Source organism: Mastomys coucha, chromosome X, assembly GCF_008632895.1.
Source record: "Mastomys coucha isolate ucsf_1 chromosome X, UCSF_Mcou_1, whole genome shotgun sequence".
Taxonomy (NCBI): Eukaryota; Metazoa; Chordata; class Mammalia; order Rodentia; family Muridae; genus Mastomys; species Mastomys coucha.
In genome coordinates, this window is record NC_045030.1 from 4,000,344 (window position 1) to 4,011,680 (window position 11,337).

Sequence of the window (11,337 nt, forward strand, 5' to 3'; positions counted from 1 at the left end):
GATTCTTAGGCCCATAACTTTTCTTCCTAGTCAGCACAGGTCTAAAGCTTTAATTTTTCCTTTCACTTTCACTTTTGAAACCTGTGAGTTTGGTTTTGGTTAACAGGAACTATGCAGGTGTGATTAAAGATCTTGTGGAACTAGTGCATTCTCAAGATGATATAATGGGGCAAGATGAAGGATCAGGCAGAAAAAAACCCCAACAAAACAAAACAAAAAATCAAAAATCAAACAAAGCCCCAAACCTCAGGGGTCAGAGATGAGGTCTGAAGATGCTGCTTTGGTGGCTCTGAAGATACAGCTCTCACAAAACTCAATTAGCCTCTAGAAACAACACAAAAGTCAGAAAAAAGATCCCTAGATCCTCCAAAAGGAGACGGTGTCTCAAAATAAAAAGTGAGCCAGGGAGTGGTGGTGCACACCTTTAATCCCAGCACTTGGGAAGCAGAGCCAGGCAGATATCTGAGTTTGAGGCCAGCCTGGTCTACAAAGTGAGTTCCAGGACAGTCAGGGCTACACAGAGAAACCCTGTCTCGAAAACAAAACAAAACAAAAAAAAAGTGCTAACTGGGGCTGGAGATTGTTCAGCCCTTAAAAGCACTGGCTGCTCTTGTAGAAGAACACAGTTTGATTCCATATACCTATATGGTAGCTCTCAACTGTCTCTAACTTGAGTTCCAAGGGATCTGATGCCCTCTTTGGGCCTCCACAGGCACCACTAGGCATGCAAGTAGTGCACAGACTTCCTTGTAGGCAAACTGGTACACATAAAATAATAACCCCCCCAAATAGAGTTAGGTGAAGGGACCCACTTCAGAGTGTCCCATCTTGGTCCCAGATTAAGCATAGACCACACTCAAATATCAATTTCCAAGGACAAACTAAACGTGAAGATTGGCACGTAATAAAGCAAGGCATGAGACAGGGTGGCTGAATCTGAATCAGGCAGAAACAGCAGTTAACTGCTTTTCAAATGCTAATTTTAACAGGGAAAAAAGGGAGGTCTGTGTTAGAATGAGCTAGGATGTGTTGGTAAGTTCTGGTTGGGTATTTTAATCAGGGTAGACAAAATGATGTTTCGATTGCTGGGCCTTGATGTTTGGATAGTTGGACCTCGGTGATCAGTCTCAGGAATGAGTCAGGCATAACAAAGTAGCTAAATAAGGGAATAGGCCTTGGTGGCTAGCTTTAGGAATGCTATCTAACGGTATAGAGCAAAGGAGAGGGAAGGGAGAAAAGGTAAAAGCTGCCAGCTATATGTTTGCCCTGCTCGGGCCAGTTTTTGTCATGCTTGAGCCTGCTAGACCACTTCGCTAGGGATATAGCACAGTGGTAGAAAGCTTGCCAAGTGAGCAGCACAAAGCCACAGCTCAATCCTCCTTAAAAATAAACACTACATCTTATAAGGGATGGATGTTTAAGATTATTGCATAGAATACATGGAATGTGAAAGACAGAGGAAGGAATATCAGAAGAGAAAGGGAACCGGCAAGTGGTGGGTGGGAAGAAGGATGTGGAAGCGGTGGGAGCATCGGACAAAAACAAAGTATGACACATATATATGACAATGTCATACTAAAAAAACATTACTTTGTATGCTAAGTTAAAGTATGCACTGTAAAGGGTAGAGAGTGAAATTTACAGAACTATCTAACACTGGCCATAGATGATTTAGCCACAAACATAGTTCTACCTTTTGAATTATAAAACAAATCCCTTTGGGCAGATTGTAGCCCATGAGGTAAGACTTTTAATTCACCTTCAACTTTTCTTTGGTATGTGCCATAGAAGAGACTTAACCACTTTCCCCCAAATAGATGACTATTTTCTCATCCCTTTTAATAACTGCTTTGGAGAACATGTAACTCTTCTTACTGAGACGTTGAAGAGGCAACCCTAAGATCATCCTTAGATCACTATAAATTGCAGTGATGAATGCACACAGTGAAAAGCCATTCAGTGGCTCCTAATTAAGTAACACCCAACTTGGGAAGAAGGAAAGTGCTCTTTACAAGAGAAGTATAATGTGATGTTGCCATTATTGAGGCAGTCTATTAGGACTTTACAAACGCAAAATTATAGCTTTACAAAAACTGCAGTTAGTGCTTACACAGGAATACTCTTATTTACTTGGAGTCCCTAATTTTTTGAAATAATCAACAACTCATTTGCAATTTGACAAACAAGACAAATTGCTAAAAATAATCATTATGAGTTAAAAAGTAGTTACCAAATATATTTTATGCTAGCTTTAAAGAAAAACATTGTGTTAAAGATCATAAATAAAAGACACGAAACAGAAGCTATTAATGATACTGTAATGGTGAAGACCAGATTTGGGTAGCAATCTTTTTGAGACACAGTTTTGTTGGGCAACTGAGTCTGGCCTCACACTCTTGATGTATTAATTTCTGTAATATATTTATGTGGTCCCATTTATTTTCCTCCTCTATTTATCCTGCTTGGAATTTATTCAAGCAGAATCCTGATTTCTTGACCACTGAATGATGAAGAACCAGAGCCAGATGTTCAGCACAATAAGATAGTCTTTATTATATTTTTAACTAGAAACAGCAGATAGCAAGCTCACGAGGTATGATTTGATGATTTTAAAACGCACCTTCAACAACAATAATCAAAGGATAAGCCTTAACTGCACAGATAATTTGGTCACTGTTACAATCTCCCAAGGTACAAGATCAGCCGCATAGAGTAACATAAAGGCAATGACGAAGAACTCTGGATGTGCCAAAGCTACAGGTCACCTCATTAAACCCCATCTTTGCAATCTTGTCATTACAGTTATTCTGCAAAATGTCGACCATGTGCACAGTCCTCATACAAGAATCCTGTCTTATTGTTGTTTCCACTACTAGGAAACTTTTCCTTACCCTAAAATTTCAATGACATGTGATTCCAGTGTTTACATGGATTGTGTGTCAATGGTAATATACGAAATTGATTTCATTTTCAAGGTTAAATGGCGGACTGACTTTGCATTTGGTGGCCAGCTGTGTATCCTAATATTTATCTTTGATTTTCTTAATAAATTGAACTGTATTTCATAAGCCCTGAGATGTTAAATAACCTGCTAATGATTGTTCATATTTAATGTATATTCTACTCCACTTGTCCTAATTCTACATAAGTATTTTAAATTACTCATACATAGTTGAAACTAATTCAATGATAAAATTTATTACTGTATAGCTAAGACTATTAATAAGGCGTTTGAGTAAGAGTTGTGTATTTGATGTATTACTTTGTGGGAAGCAACCCTTAAAAACTGTATCTATAATTCTGTCACCAACTATCGCTTTCCTTCTGGTTAATTTTCCATGGAGAGCCAGACTCTTTCCCTTTCTTTCTTTCGTTCTCCTTCAAACATAAACGCTGGTTTTCCAACTGAACAGCTGCCAAAACAAACTTGCCACGTGACCACCACGTTAAAAGCTGGCTGCCTGGCAGAGAAACATGCAGAGCACACATCCAATAGATACCCGTCTCTCGTGGAAGGGGTGGATTGTAAGGCAGTTGTCTGAGTCATACACTGTTGACCATATACTTAACTAATTTTGCTTACCCAGGAAACATGGTCAATCATATTTAATTCCACCTCAAGTGTAAGTTTAAGAAACTGACATTAAAAAAAAAATCAATAGATTTGCCAGTTCTCAGGAAAACAAAACTGGTTAGATGATGTGTGTGTATGTGAAAGTTACTTCCCATAAACTACTATATGAAATTCAACAAAGGAAAAAAAACCTTAAACCAGAAAGGTATTAGGTAATTCTTGTCATTTTCTCTGCAATTCTCCTTGTAGTTTTTTGTTCATATATTTATTCCTGTTGTGTTTTCTAGTTAATGTTAATGTTAGTATCTATGTAGATTTCCCCATCTTTGTGGGAACATAATGCCAGTGAAAGGCTTGTATAAGTAGAAGATTCTAATTTTAGGTCAGCCATATTTCTGCATTAATTGTTGGCTAACAGTTTATGTCCTTAAATGATGCTGTATAGAATATGAGATAATCTGCCAACTTCCTATTAGACTTCTGCTTACAATATTCAGTTCTCTGTTGATAGCTTTGAAGCATATTTCATACTTGTAATCTAGCACATTAATAAGTAATTGTTATTCTTTTTAGAAAGGATACACTCACAAACTTAAGTTAACAGCCTTAACCCAACACATTTAGTGCATTACAGGTTACAGGACAATTGCGACCGCAAAAACGTTAACGATGCAGCTCATTGTACGGTTCTCCCATCTGATGGAACAGGTTCCTAAAAGCATACAAGAAGAGGACTTTGATATACTAGCAAAACCTCACAATTATCAGACACTAAGTGACACACACACACATACACACACAAACATACACACACACACACGCACATGCACACTTATAGCTTTTAGTAGTATTTCCTGCAACACATTGTATCTTCACATTTTATACTGGGCTGAAATCATACTTGTGAATATATAGAAAGCAATTCTATTGATAGTATCTTTTCAGACATTAAGTAGCGCTATGTAATAACTCCAGCCTGACTTTGCCGGAACTTTGATTCTGGGTAAATTCATTTAAGGTCCCTCACCATCAGATGTTGTATCCCAAAAGCAGGAGCTGGCTGTGTGAAATCCATAAGGACTCCTCTGGACTACTGCACAGGTCACTACAAGCAAAGACACAGAATGGTAGTTACTGAAAAGGGGGAAGGAGTCAAAGCTTAAGTGTTTGTATTAGAACTCTAAAAGCTGAAAAAAGTAACAGCTGGTAGACTAAAATAGTCTCCTATTTTGAATACTTACTACCATCCTGAACTTAACTTCATGGGATTCAGCCATTTCATGGACCTTTACTATTACCACCGGCAATTGCACGGCAGAAAAATTCTGGATTAAATTGTGTGCTCTGTGCCATTAACAGATTTCAGACAGAAATGCAGGGAATATTTCACTTTGTACTTGGTGTGTGGATCTTCACAGGCTTCTGCAGAGGCATGGATGGCTGAGAGGAACACAACACTGAAGGGTCTCAGTAGGCTAAACCGACTGTTGCTACAAAGGGCAAGTAGTTCAAACTGCTTTAGATAGAAAACCCTTCTTTTTTCCAGATGATTGTGTATTATGTTGAAGGGATAAATCAGAAGTGCATCCTACACTATATGAGTGTTCAACTACAGTGCCTATCATTCAGATACACTCTTAAAATTCAGAGAAATTCAGAAGGAGAAAGGTACATAAGCTAGTGAGGAAGGCCACCACACCATCACTTACCAATGTACTTGTAAGCTTTTCCCAGTTTGACCAAATGTGCTATGGATTGCTCCACTATGTTTGCAGTCCATTGGTTGATGCTATTCTGATTGTAGTCGTTACCACCCAAGACTTCGTCAACACACTAGGAGAGAGACCAGCTCAATTAACCCAGATGAACCAAATTGGACATGCACTGCAAGAGAAATTTATTCAAGACAGCGCTTGCTAAGGCATTAACAGAAAACACACATCTATTAAATGTTTGTGGTGCACTGTCTCTAATGTTAAGAGTTTTCTAAGCATTTCCATGAGTCTTATCTCATTCTATGAAATATCACAGGTCATACAAAGATACATTTGCCAATGCCTCTCTGGTAAAGAGCTTAATCTAACAGAGGCACTAATCAAAGAACTCTAATGTTTAAAACACGGGAAGGACAAGTCATAAACAGGAAGTGATAAAAATGACTGCAGGATTAAGGGAAGATGCAGACATTAATAGTGTGCAGAAAATGTCCACCATACCTTTTTCCCCAGCCTGAGACTGCTCTTCTTTGCTTAACCCTTAATGTTGCAATACGATTGGATAACCTTGTAGACCATTCCAGCCCCCTCTCTTTTTAAGCCCACTGCACCTGATCCCAGGTTTCTGGCCACGTTTGTTTGTTTGTCTTTTTCATGTTTATCTTTTTCATGTTTGTATGTTTGTCTTTTCTTCATTCCTTCACTGCCCTGAGCCAAGTGAAGTCCCTAACTAATTACCATCAACCCTGAAAGGCACTATACAAATCAGAGCTTTGAACAGCTCTGTATTTCCCCAGGACAAAGTGCAAGACCTGGGCACACAGTAAGTACTTATTTGTTGTTGAAGCAATACTGATTTAAATGTACTTTCTGGATAGTCTAAACTAAACATGTTTTAGAGTAAGTCATGAGTTTATGTCATTTAAAACATCATTTTTCTTTGGGGAAATTCTATCACTTACTAAATTAAATGTCTTCTAGTACTAGTACATGACTAGCTGTAAAAGCTCAGCAGTAAAAATAATTTGACAGGGAGACAGAGTTCAGAGCAAGAAATTAAAAGAAGCTGCTGCTGGTGGCCATGCCTTTAATTCCAGCATTCAAAGGCAGAGGCTGGTGGTACTCTGAGGCTTCAAGGCCAGCCTGGCCTACAGAGCAAATCCCAGAGCTACAGAGAGAAACTCTGTTTTGAAAACAAAAACAAAAAAACAACCAAACCAAACCAAAAAAACAAAACAAAACAAAAAACAAAAAACCAAGCAAACAACCAAACCAAACCAAACCAAACCCTGAAATTAAAAGAATGACACTGTGAACAGAAACGACCACTGAAACTATGGAACAATCTAGGACAGTCCTAAGTGTTTTAAAACAGTACTTGTACCTTTAAGCCTTTCCAATGGAAATATTTTAGTGGCATATAAAGGTGATTCAGGAAAGAAAGACTAAGGAGACCAGAGAACACACCTTTTTCCCCAAAGCAACATGTATGAAGCCTGAGATTTCTCCTAAGTGCTATCTTTCATGTTGAGAATTCAAGTTCAGTGGGTACCAAACTGTTTTCAGTTAAATGGCTTACATGGCTAACCACATTCTCAGAAATATTTCAGTTAGAGAGAGTTCTACTGTAAAATGCATCTAGTAATCTAGGTACAGTGGTGTGTTGTGCTCCTGTAATCCTAACAGTTGATTGTCTGAGGCAGGAGTATGACAACTAGGCCATCCTGGCTATATAACAATACTCTATCTCAAAAACAAACAAACAGAACAAGAATCCAAAGAAACAAGAGAAGAAATAAAAATGCACTTGGTAGTTTCTAATACCACCGAACCTCATGTCTACCACTATGTTTTGCTTTATGAGCTATAGGCATGTCTAGAACACCTATGATAGGTGAAAATTTAGTTTCCCACTAGCTCCCTGTACCTCTTCTCAAGATAGAGGTCTCAGTAGATTTACTTCAACATATGTACACTGATAGAAACACATCTATTTTATCTCTCTCTCTTTCTCTCTCTCTCTCACACACACACACATCTTTAACATTCCTGACCTCCTCTTACTGCACCCACCACTCCTTCCTAGGGAGATGGAAGAAGTTATCTGGTTGGTGAGTGGTCAGCACTGTTCTACCCATCTGAGAAAGCCTCACTCCCAAGCATCTTGAACTTGGGTTTTCATTTTCCTTCCATCCTTCCCCAGACCAAAAAGATATATTATCCTGTTTCTCTGCTGACTAGAGCTTTCCCTTGTGTGCATGCAAAGCCAGTATTGCAAGTTCTGCACTGAGCAGGGGTTAGTATAACATGATAACAGTCATCAACCTAGTTTTTATCGACAATAAAGGTAGTATTTTACTCTTTCAAGTGATGCTTTTGCCTTTTCATATGTTTCAAAACTTGGGTAAGGAAAATATATGTAAGTGGCTCTTCCAATGACCCAGCATCTTTTCTTTCATGTCTACTAACCACTAACTACTAATGTCTCTTGACATTCTATTTTGAAAAATAAGATCATGTCTATCTCTCCCTTCTAATTGCTCTTCCTTGTGCTCTGACATTGTAAGAGAACTGAACATATTTGGATTTTATTTTAATTAAACATTCAGCTATGTAATATAGTCTGGATATTTTAAATAGTTAAATATTCTAATAAGATTTCTTCAGCTATTAAAATGCAGCCTTTTTTCTGTTGCCTAGCCCTCTGGCGTATTGGGTTGATGATTCTACTTATACAGGGTCAGCCCAGCTGAGCTGGAGATGAGAACTGTCTCTGGGGAAACTGATGGCACACACACACTCGTTGTCCAGAAAGTAGAGTCAATCCTACCCAGACAGAACTCAAGTCAGGGCTTGCTAGGACACAGGCCCCAAGAGCCACACCCGCAATTGAAGCCAGCCTCCTGAGCCAGCTCAGGTTTTTTTTTTTTTTAACCTAGGACTTGGCAGAGTTAATGATTACTCTTTAGAGTACCTTACCCACAGTGTAGTCTATATTGATAACACTAGAATCAATAAGGGTCCACAGTATCTTTTCTTTCTGTAGACCTGAAACCGTTTCAGTGGGTCTTTCAGAAAAAAGTCCAACTAAGCCTCAATGCATGCACTGCATACACACCCCTATAAAGAAGGAATAAATATTTTACATCTTGGGGTTTTAACATTAACATTTCTAGCTTTGGTCTGACAAATCAAAACCTGGATTTAAGATATTTCCATCAATACAACAGGCTTTGAGATAACAGCAAATATAACTCACCTCTTTGACTATATTATGTGCCTCTTGAGCATTGAAGCCAACCTAAAAAGAAAACACACAATAAAACTGCTTTGAGCATAGGCAAGATTCACGATACCCTCCTCTGGTCTAAGAAAACCATAGTGACAGCAGACCATAGTGCTAGGAGCATCGGGTCTACTAAGGATCCTGAACCTACGCCTTGTAGATCTGGAGCCATAAGAATTGGGCAGAGTCTAGGCACATAGTGCTTTGAAAAGTGCTTTTACAATAGTGAGTGTAATGAATATTCTAGATAATCATTGTATAATAAAGCTTAAGAAATTGGCATTCGGTAGCTATTACTGATGTTTGTTGTGTGCTATCAGTATACAGGAAATCATTTCAGTTAAAGTGGACCATAAGAAGAGTATGCTCAACTGTCATTTCCAATTTTATTTTGAACTGATATGAGACAAACCATTGCTTTCCCAAATAAAAGATTATGGTAATGCTCTGTCACTAGAAATTAATGTTATTTTAATTGTACAAATTGGTATTTCTTTTTTTTTTTTTTGAGTAGCTTTTTAGAATCTTAGGTTAACATCAATTTTCAATAGCATCTAAGTGTCCTCTAGTGAAGAACTAGGTTATGTGATAAGACTGAAATACAAGCCAAGGTACTTTAAGTAATACCAAAATGACTTTCATGAAGATATTTTGAATGTATTGGGAAAGCAGCACTTCTGTGTTTTAAAAACCACTATGCAACTTCAAACTACTTGAAACAAGTAAATTCTGGAGTTTAAGTATAGATTTCCATATTTTAATTCTATTAATTATTCTATATAATTTCCCACCATTCTCCTAAAAAAAAAAAGAACAAAAATCTAAATCGTTTGAGACATTATAGTTTGGTCCTATGATAAAATATAATTTTTACTTCAAAAATCACACCCAAAAATTGACCTACGAAATAAAGGATGCACATTTCACTACAGTTTGGAAAATCACCTAATAATATGGGTACATCTGTCTCTCTTCTGGTGCTATGAACTCGGGGCTTCTCATGTGCTAGCCAAGCACATTGGGACTATTTCTCCACTCCTATTTCTTTTGAACTTACATGTATTTAGGAAGTAATGCAAAATAGATCCCATTGCACCTTTGCTAGGAGGTAAATCTGAGGACAAGCATGTAATTGGGGGTGGGGGCAAGTCCTTCTTTCTGACATTAGTAGGCTTCACCCCTGACCCACAAGTATGCATGCTCTCTGCAGCACAGAACTTTGTGCAGAAACGTATGCCCTAAAAGTTCCTGCGGACCAGAAGCCCCTTACAAGGATCATGTCACATTGTGCCTCCAGGTCTCATCTTCTATTTTCTTGTATCACTGGGCAGAAAATCTCTGTCTACTCTATCCTTGCAAACTTTTTTTTTCCTTGCAAACTCTTACAGGCTGTGTGACAATTCAACAGGCCTCATCCTCCAAGTCCTTGACATAAGGGCTTAAGTATGAAGTCAGAGACCTGGGTTCAGATGAACACTTGTCATTTCTAGCAGTTTTAACTTGGGGCCTATCACTTGGTCATCATCAAAAGTCAGTTCGGGAAAATAACCGACATCATGGAGTTCTGGTGAGGCTTAGGGAAACCTTAATCAGTGAGCAAGGGCTCTTAATCCATAAAGCACTTCTTCTAGCCTTTCCTGGGGAGAATTCCCAGGACTAGAGCCACCTTGCAGCACCAGCTCAAGGAGACCCAAAGGGGTAGAGCAATCAGAGAGAAAACCGGTTTCCCAGGCCCTGATCTCAAATGGGTGGGGCTCGCCAACGCCTGCCCAGGCGTCCCAAGTTAGGCCTTTCCTACACCCACCCGGCCCTCGCAGACCCCGACGACTGCCCTCAAGCGCTTTCGGTCACTTAGGCCAGCGCGACGATCAACCCACCCTACGGATCTCGGGGGTGGGGGAGGGGCGGGAGAGTGAGACGCCGAAGGGCAAGAAGGATCCAGGCCGCGCGGAGCAGCAGACCCAGGCTAAAGAGAAGCTGCATCTAACTCTCCCAGAACTAAGAGACCACCCCGTAGTGTCCCCACAGCCAGTCAGAGAGGGCTGAGGGGCTCTTCCTGGCGCCAGAGGGGCGGTACCTCATCGCAGGGCCGATGGTAGCCCTCCATGGTGGCTTTCTTAGTCCCTGGGGGTGGAGCAAACTTTAGCTGGAGCTCCTCAGCTGCGCACTGGCCTCTGGGGAGGCCCCGCCTCCACTCAAGACCCAGAGCTTTTGTTTACGTAAGCCCCGCCCTTCTGTCGCAAACAAGCAGGGACCTCATGAGGGCGGGGTTAAAGGACAGGGAGGAGGGGCTTTGTTTGAGTTGAGCTGTTTAGCGGGGCTAAGGGTACCTGCTAGGTCCTGAGTGCATTTCAGACCAGGCTGGTGTTCAGAAAATAAGAGAGCCATGTTAAGAGTTCAAAGAGCTTCCATGGGGATTAGTTAGGATAACCTTGTGGCAGCCAGTCTAGAGTCAGCACAAGTGATTTAGGGCTTCTTGCTGTGGTCATGTGCACAAAATTCACATGTGCACAAAGTCCAGTTATCCTTCAAATGAGTGTAGCAGCTGAGCAAGTAACTTTGATTTCTCCCTGTACTAGTTACTGACTTTGAAAAATATAAACCACCACAGATTCAGTTTTCCCATATCATAAACCCCACTATTTTGGGACTCGTTATAGGATCAAATAAGATACTGTACACACAACTAAAGTTGATGCCCCTCTTCCGTCAAAATTCTGTGTGCATGTGAGTGTGTGTGTGTGTGTGTGTGTGTGTGTGTG

The 11,337-nt window shown here is 39.8% G+C and overlaps 1 protein-coding gene across 1 annotated transcript; it reads right to left on the bottom strand.

Moving 5' to 3' along the window:
• Nucleotides 1-2,528: 2,528 nt before the first annotated feature.
• Nucleotides 2,529-10,782, bottom strand: Dynlt3 (dynein light chain Tctex-type 3). The gene is made up of 5 exons (XM_031340062.1): nucleotides 10,653-10,782; nucleotides 8,549-8,590; nucleotides 5,284-5,407; nucleotides 4,602-4,679; nucleotides 2,529-4,286 (listed from the first exon to the last, which is right to left on the bottom strand). The coding sequence occupies exons 1-5, from the start codon at nucleotides 10,680-10,682 to the stop codon at nucleotides 4,210-4,212; spliced, it is 351 nt and encodes a 116-aa protein (XP_031195922.1). The 5' UTR covers nucleotides 10,683-10,782; the 3' UTR covers nucleotides 2,529-4,209.
• Nucleotides 10,783-11,337: the final 555 nt, after the last annotated feature.

Excerpts from the sequence above, each read along its gene's own strand:
- Dynlt3 (XM_031340062.1), bottom strand. The coding sequence starts at position 10,682 with ATGGAGGGCTACCATCGGCCCTGCGATGAG. Across the intron at positions 4,680-5,283 it reads AAAAGCTTACAAGTACATTG|TGACCTGTGCAGTAGTCCAG; the intron begins GTAAGTGATGGT and ends CTTTGCTTGTAG. Across the intron at positions 4,287-4,601 it reads TTGGGATACAACATCTGATG|GAACCTGTTCCATCAGATGG; the intron begins GTGAGGGACCTT and ends GTATGCTTTTAG.